Raw genomic sequence first — 15,820 nt, forward strand, 5'->3', positions numbered from 1 at the left:
CCTGCTTAGGTTGTGAGAGCTGACTCATAACCCATGGCAGGGTTAGCTAATAGAGCAACTCCACCATAGCCATATCGACAGAAACCATCTGCCCCCGGCGCAGGGACCAGAGGGCCACCGCCCTTTACTCACTATCTCTGGATCCTGGTGAGGACAGCAGACAGGACGGCCTGTACTTCCACGGTGGAGCACGTGCACACGACTGGCTTCTTCTGGTCCCGAAGCAGCTCGGCCACATACTGGCAAGGAGAGGAGGAAAGGTGAGCACAGCACGCCCGTGTGTTTGGGAGCAAAGCGATCTGTTACAACACCTGCCACGAATACTCCTCCTCTGTGCTTAGCAACCAGAGTCCCTGGGGACAGGTGGGTAAGCGTGCCCCTCCCTGCGCCGGTTGGCTGTTGCTGCCGAGGGCTGGCAGGCTGTGCGGGGCACAGGCAGGACAGGTGGCAATGGCCATGGGGCGTGCGTTCATTCCAGACTGCCAAGGGCCGGGAGCGCTGTGGCTGCCTAGTGAGTGGGAAGTGGCAGCTGTGGGGCAGCAGAGGCTGGTTTGCTTGGGGCTTGGCAATCTCAGGTGTGAGATCAAGGCAAGTCAAGACTCCCCTTCATGGCTCGCAGAGGCACGTTGCCTACAATGCCCATGCAACAGGCTCCAATGAGGGACCTGCTTGGGGGCGGGAGGAGAGAAGTCAAGGCTACACAGCCCTGGTCTCTCCGCTGAGCGCGCAAACAAGAGTGGGCCTGTCAGCTGCAATCCAGAGGGTGCTGTGCACTCTGGAGGACAGGCCTCGAGAGGTGTTTGGTATTGCAGTGAGGAGGGCTAGCGAGGGACACACAGAGACCCAGAGCCATCAGATCACACGCTTGCCCTGGTCCGGACTGGGAAAGATCAGCATCCGCCCCAGAGCTTCCAGTCCACCTATAGCCACAGCTCGGGGAGACTCCACGCCAGGTCAAGGGGGATGCTCAGATGGGATTCAAACTCGGCCACGCAGTCACAGCAGCAGCATTAACGCTCACCTGCAGGGAAATGTCTGTGGGCAGCCAACCCAGCCCCGCCCCCTGGCACTTCCCATTCAGCCCCCGCCTCAGCTCAGCCCAGGCAATGCCCTGCACTTCCATTACTCGCACAGCCCGGAGCACCACCCAACAGGCCCCGCTGCCTGCAATGGCTCCCCGCAGAAGCTGGCTCCAGGCGACACGGCCAACGGCCCCTCTGCGGAGCAGCCATTTCCACTCCCAGGGCAGCAGGGCTCCGAGGGCCCCAGTGACCCGAGCTGTGGCTCAGTTTGCATTGGACAAGGCAGGCACTGCGACGGCAGCAGAGCCCAGAGACCGGCAGGGCGGGGGACAGGCCCCATCCCCTCGCTCAGGGCTGAGGCATGTCAGCGGAAGACAGGGAAACAGAGGGGCCTCGTCTCCATGGGTCACTGCCACCCTGCCCAGCAGCACCTGCAGGGTCCCGTCCCGGGGCCGGCCTCCTTACCTGGCCTTGCCAGTCGGCCGCATTCACCAGGATGATGTTCTCGGGCAGGGCTGTGTCTGACACCAGGATCTGGTTCAGCTGGTCATAGATGATCTTGCGAGGAATCTGTTGGGGAGGGAGGGTGAGGGGAGGGCTAAGCCTTGGCAGGGCACAGGCAACACACACTGGGCTGGGCCAGAACCCTGGAGGTTCCCCTGGTGAGCTGCTTCTCCTTTGGTGCTGTTACCCGGAGCCCGGTCCCCTGCCTTCCTTCAGCTCTGTGTATCCAGCCACCTGCCTCAAGGCCCCTGCTGCCCCCCACAGCCCGCGTTGGTAGGGAGAGGAGGGAAGGCAACTCCTGCAAGGGGAGTTCAGAGAGGTAAATCCATTAGCTGAACTAGAATGTGGCCAGGACACGGGATCCAGCTCTGTTATACACAGTGCCTGGGATATGTGCTGAGTGCCAGCGGGCAGGACACAACTGTACAGATCGTCAGGAAGATGGAAAGCTACAGCACAAAGTCTCCCCTAGTGCCGCGCTGGGGCACTGGAGCCAGGACTGACCGAAGGGAGCACCCTACTGAGCACCCGCCTCCGCTCCCCGCAGCACTGCACCCCCTGATGCCACTGATGTCGCTCATTGCAGCCCCTGGCTCTCCGTACAGGACTCCCAGGCAACTGACTGCGTTTGGTTAGATCTGTGATGAGCTCCCAGCTGTAGGTGGTGCAGGCTAGGCTCACCCCCCCATAGAACAGTGCCTGGGGTTGCATTCACATCACCTGTGTGCTATGGCCCAGGTCCGGGGACCTCTCGCTGTCCGAGCTGTTGGTCCGTTCGCTCAGGGGTTTGGAGAGCTGTCTCTCCTTCAGCGGGGTGCTTCTCTTCTGCCGGGGTGTGTGCGCTGCACCTTCCATTCTGCTGCAGCATACAAAGGACAGTGCTGTTGGCCTGGTTCCCCGGCATGGCATAACATCCATGGGAGAGCAGGGTCCTTCCCCCACGCACCAGGGTCTCTGATTGCAGATACACACACAGGCCCCGCTCAGGTCTAAGCCACGCCCTGGGGCTCCTGTGAGCGTTTGCACCAGGACAACACTTGCCCGCTGGCAAGGGGACAGAGTGGCATGGCCATGTGACTTGGGTTTCCTGGCACATTGCCAAGAGCGGGAGCTCAGCAACGCTGCTGGGTACAAACAGGACTGGGTGGGCTGTCAGACACAGGGAGAGCCCATGTACAGTCTGTAGCCAGCACAGGCTGAGAGGGAACCCCAGGGGCGGGCTGTGTCTCCTCCTCTAGCAGCGGATCCAGGGCGGGCTCCTAGCCAGTTCAGAGGGCTCTCTCCCATGATCCGGATTCCTCCAGCAATCTCAGAGCAGCAGAGGGGGCTGTGCTAGGTGCTGGGGCTCGATCCCCACAGGAATGCAGAGCCTGCCAATGGCTGGCAGGTTTGGCATCTCTCCTGGAGGGCGAAGACCATACTGTGCAGGCCTTGGACATACGAGCTAACAAAGCACCATGGGGGGCCGCGGGATCCAGAACATGGTCAGTTCAGAGCACAAAGCTCCACGCTCCTGCCCACACCCTCCTCCCTCAGTAGGGCAAGAAGGGCATGCTCTCCAGCCCAGGCCCCTGTGGGATGAGGTTGGTACCCTCTCCAGCCTACACTCCCACCCATGCAGCTGGACCTAGAACCCAGGAGTCCTGGCTCCCAGTCCCCTGCTCTAACCACTAGACCCTGCCACTGCACTGCTCAGGGATATTTGTCAGTTCCCTTTCCGATGGCCTCAGCCCATTAGAGCGTGCCGCTCCCCTGAAACATGACCTTGGCTCAGATGGTCCCACCTTACTGCACAGCCCAGCTTGGGTACTGGAGGCCCAGCTCTTCCATCACTGACTAGAATATGGTTTTAGTCCTTGCTCCTAGATTGAGACGCGTAAAGGCAGGAAGGGCCCGGTTTGATCATACCGTCTGAGCTCCCCACCGGGGCCAGCCCAGCCAGCTGAACTAGAGCTCTGCTAGTGCCCGAGAGCCAGCCCAGCTCTGGGGGAGGAGAGGTGGAATGTTAACCAGCTCGTGCCCCCCCCACCAGAAGTTCAGACTCTCCCCTGCTGGAGGCAGGAAGCCGGGGGCTTGCAGTGCTGGCAGGCGGGAAACAAGAGCTTTTCGCTTGTAAGCCGAGCAGATCTGATCTGGAGCCTGGCCTGAATGAAGCAGCAGCGCTCCCAGGAGCCCGAGGACACAGCCGCCTCTGCTGCCACCTGGCAGCAATTAAGCAAAGGCATTAACTCCAGGACAAAGCAGCCTGGTGCTTAGCTCCAAGAAGGCACTGCTTCAGCACTAAGACAAATGGGGGGGGAGGGGTATCGATGGTGTCGTCCCCACCCCCAGAGCATCTGGGACGGGGCCAGCACGGCGAGCCTGCGTCGCACGCTGAAGCTGCACTTTTGTCCATAGTGTCTCCAAACAAAGCAGGAGGCAGATGGGGCAGGTTTCCATTGGGAACGTACGGGCATTTGAACACACCAGGTATGTGGATCCAATCCTTCACTCAGTGCAGCTCCGGCACGGCCCCACTGCCTTCACAGCAGGAGAGGCCTGGTACCCACAGGGAATCAGGGACGGGATGGGGGCCCGACACCACACAGTCAAAGGTTCAAATACAGCCACATCGAGATTGCCCACAGACCATCCAGTGCTGGAGGCTCAGAGCCATAAGGCATCGCCACCCTCCCTGGCCTGGGATGGAATGGGCAATAGCAGACCAGACCAGAAACCCCTGGCCAGGGGAAGATGCCTAATGCTGGGTACTGGATGCAAAATGCCACACAGTCCTCTGAGCGCCCAACACCTGATATGGGGAAACTGAGGCGACTTAGTGAGAACCACACATTCCAAGGGCAGAGCCAGAGATGCCACCCAGGCCTCCTGACTCCTGCAACATCCCCTTTCTCCCTGGGAGGGTCTCAGGCTGTTCAGGTGCAACACGCCAGGTTGTTCTGGCGGGGAATCTCGGCAGGGCTATAACCAGCAGTTTGCTTTGAACCGCTCCAGTTCAGGGCCAACTCATTGGAGAGCACAAAGCAGGGGTTGGCTCCGAGGGGCAAACCCCACTGATCCTGGTGATCTCATCCCCCAGCCTGCTAGTGTGCGACATCAGTGACCTATGTCAAGCGAGGGATGCGTGCCCCTGGGATTTTGGGGCTGGAGTAAAGCCCGCAGAGAGCCTGTGCTCAGGGAGAAGTCAATAAACCAGTTCAGTAAGAGAAATCGAGTTCCACTGGCTGTGAGGTCCAGGAGCCTCCTCCCTGGGTGTCGAGCAGAATCTGACCCCCAACCCTGCAGAGCGCTGGGGAAAGGGCCCACCTGGGAACGGACAAGGAGGTGGAACCTGTCTATTAAGAGCTACATCAAGACAGGTCATGGAAGGGGAGCAATGGCTGGTAGCTATCAGCCTGGCTAGGAGCCAACTCTCTAAAGGAGAAAGGGAAATGACCTATTCTCTGCCCTTTGAGCCAGCCAAGCCCTGCCCTGGGCTGGCCTGGAGCCAGTGCCCCTAGAGGCAGTCACTTGCTGTTCTATGCAATCCACGTCTCCCATCCCTGGTTTCAAAGCAGGCAGCTTACCTGGGTGATGCCATGCTCTGAAGCTCCCCCTTGCTGCTCTTCATGGGCGTCTTGACTTTTTCGGGGATGACTAACGTGGTGCTGGAGTCTCCGAACGTGTCCTGCTCGCTCGCTTCCTATGGACACGGAAAGGGAACGAGGAGGCTCCAGAGCTCCTTCTGGCCATCAGCAGCTGGGGCCCTAGCGGGGGACAGTTCGCAGCCAAAAGCCACCGACTATGTCGTACCAAGCAGCCACTGACTGGAGGTGCCAACTTGAGACAAGTTGGGCTCCATTGTTAGAGGGGCTGTATGCCCCCATCCTGAGCTCAGCTTCCTGGCACTCTACCCACTAGGCCATGCTGCCTCCTGGGGCAAACGGGCACCAGCACAGGGTGTTACCTTGGGCATGTGAGCTCCCCCAAAAGGGAGAGGCCTGTACGTGCCATGTCCCCCTTGCTCCGGCTCCTAAGCCAGGCAGAGCACCGAGGGGAGAGCAAGCCAGCGCGGCTGGGGCATATTACCAGGGTGTCTATTTCGTTGAGGCTGTCGTCCAGGTTTTTATTCCGCGAAGGTTTCAACTTGTCCCCGACGGCTGCGTCCATCTGAAAAAGCAGCCAGGGCAGAAGGATGGGGGGTTTACAGGTCTGGGGCAGACACTGCCCTACTGCGCTCACTCCCCCTCAGCCACCCCAAGGGCCGCTGCTCAGAGCCACTGGCCCAGCCAGGATCCCAACAGCGCTTCCCAGCTCATCCCCTGGAGTCCTGCCCCCCTTGGCTGAGTGCTCCGTCGAGACAGTGAAGCTCTTTGGGCAAGGTATGAAGGGCCAGGCACACTCCGGGCATCCCCTGGCAGCACTGCCACTGTGCTGAGCAGGAACGCTTCATGGCCTCCTTGGGCTTCACTGCCCGGCTGCCTGTGTCCACCAGCCGGCTTCTGGCTGACACTGGACTGGCAGCTCTCAGTGTTCGTACAGCACCTAGCACACCGGGGGCTCGGCCAGGAGTGGGGGTACTGTATGTTGCCGAATACAGATAATCAATGCTGATAAGAAGCAGCTTGGCCTTTTACAAACACTGGTGTTAGAAAAACCAGTTTGTATGTGCCGGGCTCTCAGGAAGCAAACTCTGCCTAGGAGCTGGGGAGCACCGCGGTGCCAAAGGGGAGGCCCCACTGCCCTTCTGTGCACCAAAGCTGCCTGGACTGAAGGAGGATTGGGGGGCAATTCCAACTGGCCAGGATAGGTGCTGGCTAAGATTTTAGGGACTACGAGGCACAGGCAGCTGCCTATTGCACTGACAGGCCGCGCTGCCCTGCCTCAGCCAGTCTCCAGGCCAAGCGGAACGCAGCCATTCAGCAGTGCTCAGGGAGGAGCTGGCACCTGTCCGTGCCCAGCACTCCCGCAGCCACCTGGCTCCAGCAGAGATCCTGCGACTGCATTCACATGCGTTGGAAGTCAAGGTCCGAGCCTCAGCGTGACACGTACCAGCTGCGAATCACCACGCAGCCAGACCCACATTGGCACCCACATGGGCCCACTACGTCTGGCACCCCCAGCTGGAACACGAGACCCACTCCCTCCCTGTGCGATGACTCACCGGGCTGGTGGCATCTTTGCCCAGGCTCCCCTTGCTGTTAAGGCTTCCAATTTCTGTCTGGGAGCTGGACTGAGACATCCCCTCGAAGAAAGGCCTAGCAGGGAGAGATGCAGCGGATCAGGGCACAAAGTGCTTCTGCAGACCCTGGCCCAGGGCGAGGAGAAGGTTAGAGGGATTCAAGCCCCAGGGACAGCCTGCGCGAATCCCGGGCGTATTTCAGTGCCTATGGGCCGGCCTGCACGGTGGAGACTTTGGCTGATATTTAAAGCCCCATTTCCTCCCACAGTTTGCACGGCTCTGCAAGAGGCACTCCGCACTGGCACAGCAATGGACGCTAGCGCAGGGCTTCCCGTCCCTTCCAGGTTCCCCGGCACCATCTCCACTACGGAGCATCTAACGCCCAGCCTGGTTTGGAGTGACAGGCTCACCTTACCCACAAGGGGCTCTCTCCAGGGGCCTCTCTCCCTGGAAACGCTGCAGTGCTGCTGGGCCCCTCCTAGCTCCAAGCAGGGAAGGTTGGGGGCTGGGCAGACACACAGCAGGCCTCGTCTGCGTGAGAAAGCTGAGACGGCGTCACTTACAGACCGAACTGAAACCGCTCCAGCTAGTCTGGTGCCAAAGGCCCTGTGAACGCTGCAGCTCAAGTCGACTGGGAACAGGGTTAATTCAAACTGAGATCAGAGTGTGTCCGTGTGGGGATTTGCACTGATCTCCCTGACACCACGCGAGTATGCGCGCCGATCAGCCTTGCTCTGGTACCAGAGGGGCCTACGTCAGGTTAGCCTGAGTCCCGGGCCACCCACAGAGCTGCAGTACCATAACACCCTGCAGGAGTTCAGTCAGCACACAAGCCTGCAAGGCTGGTTTGGGCTAGGCCAGGCTTCTCTCCGTTCGACTCGCATTGGTCCATTTACTGGGAGCGCTAACTCCATTGCACCAGTGTGAAACCAATATGAGTCCACACGCAAAAGCTGCAGCGATTTCCCACAACCCAGTGCAACGTCTGGGAATGGGTTACAGCTAAATCGCAACAAGGCCTTCTCTTACATCCAGGCGGCCTGGTACCCTGGCTTCCATTCACAGCTTCAGTCACACCCGTCTCCGGGAGAAACGTACACAAGCCATCCATCTCGCATGCCTTCTCCAGGAGATGGGGGAGCTGAGCTACAGAGAGGGGAAGGGCGCAGATGCCAAGGCCTTTGGGTGGCAAGACTGGGGCAGGACAGAACCAGGAGACCCAGCACCTCGTCCCCTGTTGTAGCCAGTGTATGGCTGAAAGCTTCTGCACAGTCAGCTACAGCTCAGTGCTCCTGATCCGGTGTTTGAACCCCACCCCACCAGGCCTTGAGCCCAGCAAGTCCATCTCAAGCTCTGGCTCGCGGCAGCCCTAGGGAGCGGCCTGGCGTCAGGGATGCAGTTCGGGCCAATCAGAACCAGGCTGGCGTTTAGGAGAGCCGCGCAGCCCTTTGCCGGGGCTGCGGTGCTATGCCAGGGCTGGATCAGAGCAGCGAGGGACATGAGGAGCTACAGCGATGCTGAGAGCTGGGCAGCGCGGGGACAGCAAGCACCAGAGTCTGAGGGGGCGAGATCACTGGCTGTGCTCTGTGGGGGAGAACAGAGCACAGCTCAGGTGTGGGAGGAGGAGATGGTGTGTTATTGGTAGGGCTGGACTGGCAGCCCACGCTTGCTTTGGGAAAGCGAGTGGGGGGGGGGGGGGCGGGGGGGCTCAGATTGTACTGGTGCCTGATTAAGCACGTGTGATGTTGGCCTTGGCTGTGACTCACACCGAATATGGCCCGTGATCTAAGGAGCCGGTTTTCCACAGCCCCTGATCAACCTGTCAGCAACAGCGACTCCCAGCCCATTTGGCAATGCTGGAGAAGGGCCCCCATGCCCCCTGCGATGGAACTGCACTCCCCACACACCACCATGTGGGTAAGGCACAGGGCTGGGAGCCAGGACTCCTGGGTTCTCTTCCAACTTACGGGAAGTGATCGGGGTCCAGTGGATTAGACCAGACCAGAGCTGGCAATGGGGATTTCTGGGCTCTATCCCCAGCTCTTGGAGGGGAGGGGAGTGTAGGGGTTAGAACAGAGGTGCTGGGAGCCAGAAATCCTGGGCTCTGTTCCCAGGTTTGGGAGGGGAGGTGTGTCTAATGGTGAGAGCAAAGGAATGAGCTCCTTACTAGGGTCTGTGAAGCACCGTGACTGAAGCCATAGCTCTAGGCAGATGGCAGGAATCCTGCTCAGGCAGCCTCTCAGAGTGCCCAAGGGCTTGTGAGGGCAGGTGCAGTAGAGGTGTTATAGACTGGGGTGTTGAGGGGGGGACTGGGTGGGGTGTTGAGGGGCTAGGGGACACCCGCAGGAGAAGGGTCTGCAGCAACAGTGGCTGGCATGCATGAGCAAAGCAGGGCGAGAAACAACCTAGCTGAACAGATCACTCCTTTCATCCAGGCATCTCCAAGGGCTGCACAAATCCTAATTAATCCTCAGTTCCCAGGGGAAGGCATGTGACACCAGTCTCAGCTGCAGGGGAAGAGCCCTAGAGCATCAGCACTCTGATTCCAGACTGGATGGATGCACTAACGGAGATCCTGAGTCTCAGCCCATTTGGGTAGTTTCCATGAGGCTTGTTGGACGGGGGGCTCTGAATGTGCAGTTGAGATGCAGGGCCCTTTTCCCCTCTAGTATCCTTAGCCAACATGCACCCTTATGTCACTGACACAGCGGCGGCTGCGCTCCACCCCAGAATTAGCTGCACTTCAATGCAGCTGTTTCCTAAAGCACTGTGGAGACTTACACTGTCACTCACGGAGAATTACAATCATTTTCAACCATCTCAGGGGCACCCTGTGCTCCCTTCCCCTTGTTGTCTAGTCTCATGGCTGGATTGTGAATTCTGTAGGGCAGGGAGCGCCTCTGTGTTACAGGTTCATACAGCACCCAGCACAATGAACCTGGGCCCTCTGGGAGCTACCACAGTGTAAATAACAACAGTGTCTCACAGACAGTCACGGAGCACTGTAGATACTTGCTGCATCAGTGTCATATGGGAAGAGACTCCCAGAGCCCTGACTCCTAGCCCCCCAGCCCACACTATCAGTAGTATTACAAGAGTGCTTGGAGGCCCCAGCCAAGATCAGGACCCTGCTGTGCCAGATGCTGCACAAAATGTGTGGCAAGAGACTAGCCATGGCCCTGAGGAGCTCTCAGTCTAAACAGACGAGACCGGGAGAAGGTGGGAGGGGAAACTGAGGCACCGAGAAGGGAAGCGACTTGCCCAAGTTCACTCAGCAAGGCAGTGGCAGAGCTGGGAGCAGCTGCCGTGTCCCATGGATCCCACCAGCCCAGGTTCGCTCCCTGTTGCAGCTGTCGCTCACCGTGCTGCCCCACTGCCAGCACTCACTTGAGCTTGGGCTTGGGCGTGCTGAGGATGCTCTCCGTCTCCTCCATCTCCGGGCCGCTGTCGCTGGGGTTGTACATCTCCAGGCTGTCGTACAACTCGTCCAGGTCCTCCTCCACCTCTCGGATCTGCTCCCTGGAGACGTGTTCCAGGCCAAAGCCAACCTGCGGGCAGGAGACTCCAGACTAGACCAGGGCCAGGCAACCCGGAGTAGAGACTGCATATTTTGTGGAAGCCCACGGGAGTGAGTGCTAGAAGAAGCCTGAAGGACCTCCTCCTGCTCGTGACTCTCCTTCCCCAGCCAATGGCATGTCAAGGGTCTAACACCCCACCAATCAGCTGTCAGTTGACATCTCCCAGAGAACATTGAGAGTCACCCACAGAGCTATGGCCCGGCCAGTCCCAGATCCCATGTCAGAGAACGGCTATCACCGAAGGTTCAGGAAGAGTTCCAAGAAACCTCCGAGGCAGATGATGGACTACCCTCCTCTCACAGGCATATCTAACACCCAGCAGCACACGGCTGCTTTAGCCCATGAAGCAGGAGGGGCCCCTACTTAGTCTCATTCACCTCCTGCTCCTTTGGTTGTTAGAAGGTTGAGGGGAAGAGGGATCTTGTAGTCAGAATAGGGGGGCTGGAATTCAGGACCCCTGGGTTCTATCCGCAGCTCTGAGACAAATGGGGTCCAGTGGTTGGAGCAGCGGGTAACTGGTAACAGAGGTCAGACTGCTGGAAGGGCAGTGTGGGAGGGAGAGATGGGCTCATGATTAGAGCAGGGGATTGAGAACCTGGCACAGAAGTGATGTGATTTCCCATGAATGACTCAGTGGAGGAACTAGGACAGAACCCAGAAGTCCTGGCTCCCAGCCCCTCTCTGCTCTAGCCACTAGACCCTACTCCCCTTCCTTCCAACAACAAAAATGAGACAAACTGTTGAAGGACTTGAGTTCTGAGCTCACACTGCCATTCATTTGGAGCAGGGAAGAACAGTGATGAGGGATGCATTTCACCTGATCTGGATCACAGCCCATCTACCAACAAGAGACCACGGAAATAGCGAAGGCATTTGCAACAAGACAGGGAAGGGCTGCACCTACCTCATCCGACACCTTGAACCTCTTCAGTAACGCCACAAACTTCTGCTTTATATTTGGCTGCTGTGAAGAAACGGTGCCATTGACTCGTTACAGTGACACCAAGGAAGGGAACAGGAATCAGGGGCCCCAATGAAGGGGCGCAGGCTTTTGCTGTAGGCGCGACTGAGCGGCCAATGGAAGGAGAATATCACATCGCCCCACAGATAATGCCAGTTACCCTAATCAGGGGTTCTCAGGACAAATTTTTTGGTGGCCTCAGAGTGCGGCCACCAACTTTTGCTGGTGGCCGCTTTCACACTTTTTCCTAAAATACTTCATTAATTTTAGGAAAAACAAACAAATATGCACATATACACGTCCAAATCATGGTCATTTATTTATTGCTAGCTAGTAAGACCGTTGTGAAAAGTGATATTAGCAAACATACAAGTATCACATTCCACAGCAGACTTACTCAGCCCTGGCAAGCCTGGGGACAAAGTAAACCCTGGATGGGGGGCCAGGGGAGGCAGCAGCGGGCTAGAACCTGAAGCCCCACCGCCTGAGCCTGGGGCCTGCCACCTCGCCACCCCAGGGCTGAAGCCCAAAGCCTGAGCCCCACCGCCTCTGGGAAAGTGGAGAACTCGCTGGGTGCCACAGTGGCCGCGGTTGAGAAATGCTGCCCTAAGTGGCAGTTCAAAGTCCACCAGAGTTTCCAAACCTGATGCAGGGCTGGACATAGGGAACATGCAGAGCGAAGCACAGCACTCCCTAGCACCATGCTGGTGCACTGGGGTTAGCACCAATCCAGAGGGGAGCACTACTCCTCCTGAGTCACTCACAAGTTTCCACGCTGCACCTCTGGCTCATCCTCCGGAGGTCTAGCCCAGAGCAAGCCTGCTTAGCTTGCAAACCAGCCAAGCTCACTGCGCGAGATGGCGAGGCTGAAAGCAGGCATAGCAGCTGCATGCAGCTCAGAGGCGGTTATCACAGCTAGGTGTTAAAGGAGAGGCATGCAAGCAGCTCTGGTAACTGCCTTCTGAGCAGGGCACGGTGAGAGGCAGCATTACTGCAGGCCAGTTCCTAGGAGACAGGGCAGAACTTCCCAGCCACGGCTTAGGTCAAACAGCCACGCCTGGACGAGCGACAGTGCGGTGGAAAGGGGACAGCCTGACAGCTCTGGAGATTGCTGCTGCGTAGCTCCCCCAGCAGCGTGTCTGAATGTGCTGAAGAACGGTCACTTTGAGAGGCGAATGGCTCCTTCTGCCCCATCCCAAGTCCCAGAGCCATCCAGTCCCCCCGGAAGCTGCTTATGACCAGTTCAGAGGCCCTCCTGGCCCGGCTAGCATGCACCAGGCCTCGCACGAGACTGGAGCCAGACGGCGACAAGCCAGCCAGCACACCCGCAGAACATACTCACCCGAGTGATTGCCGAGGCCGAGGCCAGTTTCCGCCTCGTTTTCTTCACCTTCCGGAGATCCTCGTCTTCGTAAAATAAGTCCTTGTGGGGTGGGGGAGACAGCACATTCAGAGAAATAATACCCCCAGGCCCTGGGGCTATGGGAGCCTGGCCACACTGCCATAGCTAGCTCTCTTAACCAGGATCTCCCTGGTCCTCGGACCACAGCAGCTCAGCTCCAGGCAGGTACAGTTCCACATAGGCTGCCTCTAGCAGCAGCCCAGTCATAGGTGACCACTTGGGGCAGCCAGCCAAGGGATCAGTGGCCTGGAGTCCACAGTCCTCAGCTAGATCCCAAAGGGAGGCTGCTCTGCAGCTTGTCTGCCTCTCCCCTCCCTTCCCAAAGGGGGATGCTCCCAGAGCCAGCTCCCAGCCTGGCTTGCACAGCACCACCTCTTGCTCCCTTTGCCCCCAGAGGTGCAGGCTGGAAGGGGGAGCTACTTAGCATCTTTTTCAGAGCTCGCTGCGGGCACTCTTCTCTGCCTTGATTCAGCCACTGAAGTAAACGGGGCTGGGGAGGGTTAAAGGCAGAAACAAGGTGAAAACCCCCCTGCTGCGGAGAGATCAGGACTGGAGGAAAGCCTGAACCCATGGAAAGAGGGGTTTGCAAATGGAGGCAGCCAGGCCCAGCCAGCCTAGTGCTTTGTAATGCCTTACAATGGAGCTCTGCCCTGAGCACTCTGAGGGGGCAGCAGACTGGGAAGGGGGGGTGCGGGGTTACCTGTCCATGTAGGGGATCATCACTGCCCTCCTGCTCTGAGGAGAAGCTCTCTTCCTCCTCTTCTGAGTAGTTGTCGATGTCGGGGGACCGATCTGGAAGACACAGCTGGGGTTAGGCTGGAAGTCCAGCTTGAGAGCTTAGCGCTGTCAGCAGAATTCGCATAGGGTCCAGGACACCACACATCACAGCCTAGCAGGTCAGAGTGTGCTCAGCAGTGCAGACTGGTCCTCCAGGGTGGTGCAGTCCAGCCAGAGCCCTAGTCTCTGTATAGCCTGGCCTATGTTACAGATGGGCTAGCAGGCAGCCGGCACTGGGCCTCTCCACCATCAGACAAGCACATGCCTTCTCTAGTGGAAAGTACCACACGGCCATATGTAGCCACAGAGTGGTCAGGACTCAGTTTTAAGGGTGATCCAAAAGAGAAGCGTGTGTCCTTTTTTGGTCATGCACAATATAGACGAGAGAGGCTTTAGTGGCTTGGCTTTCCATTAGAAATTCAGACCTCGGCTACCCTGGAAGGTTCTGTGGGTGACCGGAGAGCTAAGAGGGCTCTGGCACCATGGGACTCACTGAGGCAGGTCTGCTTGAGAAGGCCTTTTATGCCGACTCTTTCGAAAGCTGGGTTGTGCCACAGTAGTGCCTGGATGCCCTGCTCTGCTGGGGGGTGGCACAGACACCAGGGGAGCTAGGACCCGAAGGACTTACAGTCTAAACAGGAAAGAGGCTGAAGTAAAGCCGGATTAGTGACCCAACTGGGGGGATGGGGAAACCAAGGCACCGAGGGAAGGGTCACATTTGAGTGGCTTAGATTCATAGACTGTAAGGGCAGAAGGGACCATTGTGGTCATCTAGTCTGAGCTCCTGCATAGCCAAGGCCTCAGGGCTTCTCTGCACCAACACCTGGCTGAACTAGAGCAGAGCTGTTAGGAAAACAGACAACCTTGGTTTAAGAATTACCAGTGATGGAGAATCCAACACAGCCCGTGGCAGGTTGTTCCAATACTTAATTACCCTCCCTATGAAAAATGTATGCCTTAGTTCTAGTCTGAATTCATCTAGTTTCAACTTCCAGCCACTGGCTCTTGTTAGACCTTTGTCTGCCAGACTGAAGGGCCCATTAGCCAATTTCTGTTCCCTGCGTGGGAGCTTACAGACCAAGGCACCCCTAAACGTTCCCTTTATTAAGCTAAATAGCTTGAGCTCCTGGAGACATGTATCCCCATCCTTTACTTCGGCACGTAAGGCCTTCCTTCCACGGTAACTCGGGCACTTCGGCACCTAAATCCCAGTGACTTTCAATGAGACTCAAGCTCCCTAAGTCGTGTTTGAAAATGGGACTTAGGCACGGTTACCATAAGGGACTTACTCAAGGTGGCCCAGGGAGTCAAACCCAGGTCTCCTAGGCAAGTGCTGAGCCACCAGGCCAGCCTTCCACTGGATGAACAGCTGGTAGAAAATAAAGTCTGTTGAAGATTCAACCCCTCCCCACTTCATTTAAGGGATGAGAAAGCTCCCAGGCAGCTTCTTTGGGGTCTCAAAACCCCAGGGAACAGCCATCCCTGATATATCTAAGGTAAAAGCAAAAGAATCCTTTCAAACACCCTAAGGGAGCAAATAAACGCCCAGTTGATCCTCTTCTGCCCCTCTCCTTCAGTCATGTCCAAAGACAGCATCCCCATGGCCCATAGCAGCCCATAGTCCTTCTGATTGCAGCCCTGCCTGCATCCAATGACTAGAGAACAGTCGCCCTGTGCAGGGCGTGGAGAAGTGTGGAATATGGAGCCAGCCCAACATCTGAGATGAGCTGGCCATGGACTGACTGATGAACTTGGGAACTGTGCTGATTATTGAGCTGCAAACAGCTCCCTGCACTCCCTTTGGGACCATCTGGTATTTCCCATTATCTGACAGACAGTTATTTGTATCTGGTTAGTGTCTTTTGGGGGTGGGGAGTCATCCTTGGACACTATTAAAATAAAATAATTGCTTAAATTCCCACTCAAGGACAAAGATCAGCTGGTGCTGGAGTTTGAGAGAGAGGATTTCATGGCTCACAATATTTACATTCCTGTTTCCTCACAGAATCTAGCAGAGTAGAACCACCTCTCCCTTTGCAGCAACAAGCCTGGCCCCTCTTTAGTGCCTTTCATTGGAGACTCTCACAGCACTTTACGAGCATTAACACACACACACACACATACACACACACCCAGACTTCCTAGAAGATAGGGCCAAGGGGCGTGGCACACACACCACATACACACTGGGGGGATGTCTCCACTAATATGCTCAGCAGCTAAATTGTTAACCATATTGACATGTACATTGTCATTGGTATGCTTCAGAGTTAACATCCTGTTGAGATGAATGAGGTTCCATTTGATGATGCTTGTTTCAGGCTGCCTGCAGACTAAAGCAGACACTATTACATCCTTCACATGTGGCGCAACCATAAGAGCTGCACAGATTTGTTTTTAATGAAAGCTAGAGAA

General features: G+C 57.2%; 1 protein-coding gene and 1 long non-coding RNA gene across 7 annotated transcripts in view; one reads left to right on the top strand and one right to left on the bottom strand.

The window, feature by feature from the left end:
• The window catches only part of PACS1 (phosphofurin acidic cluster sorting protein 1), a 99,814-nt gene that overhangs the window by 17,443 nt on the left and 66,551 nt on the right, over positions 1 to 15,820 (bottom strand). For 2 of the 5 annotated variants that reach the window (XM_037905254.2, XM_043550426.1), the window contains exons 6-15: positions 13,329 to 13,420; positions 12,569 to 12,649; positions 11,170 to 11,229; positions 10,075 to 10,235; positions 6,670 to 6,763; positions 5,595 to 5,675; positions 5,093 to 5,208; positions 2,247 to 2,385; positions 1,488 to 1,592; positions 133 to 239 (exon numbers count right to left, since the gene is read on the bottom strand). In XM_037905254.2, coding sequence (XP_037761182.1) covers positions 133 to 239; positions 1,488 to 1,592; positions 2,247 to 2,385; positions 5,093 to 5,208; positions 5,595 to 5,675; positions 6,670 to 6,763; positions 10,075 to 10,235; positions 11,170 to 11,229; positions 12,569 to 12,649; positions 13,329 to 13,420 — 1,036 coding nt within the window. The remainder of the gene's footprint in view (positions 1 to 132; positions 240 to 1,487; positions 1,593 to 2,246; positions 2,386 to 5,092; positions 5,209 to 5,594; positions 5,676 to 6,669; positions 6,764 to 10,074; positions 10,236 to 11,169; positions 11,230 to 12,568; positions 12,650 to 13,328; positions 13,421 to 15,820) is intronic. The other 3 variants (XM_037905256.2, XM_037905255.2, XM_043550425.1) reach the window with 3 other exon arrangements.
• LOC119566835 overlaps positions 238 to 15,820 on the top strand; it is a 50,689-nt gene continuing 35,106 nt past the window's right edge. For both annotated transcript variants that reach the window (XR_006292005.1, XR_006292004.1), the window contains exons 1-2: positions 238 to 363; positions 3,924 to 3,995. This is a non-coding gene — a long non-coding RNA (uncharacterized LOC119566835). The remainder of the gene's footprint in view (positions 364 to 3,923; positions 3,996 to 15,820) is intronic.

Source organism: Chelonia mydas, chromosome 7 (assembly GCF_015237465.2).
Source record: "Chelonia mydas isolate rCheMyd1 chromosome 7, rCheMyd1.pri.v2, whole genome shotgun sequence".
Lineage (NCBI taxonomy): Eukaryota > Metazoa > Chordata > Testudines > Cheloniidae > Chelonia > Chelonia mydas.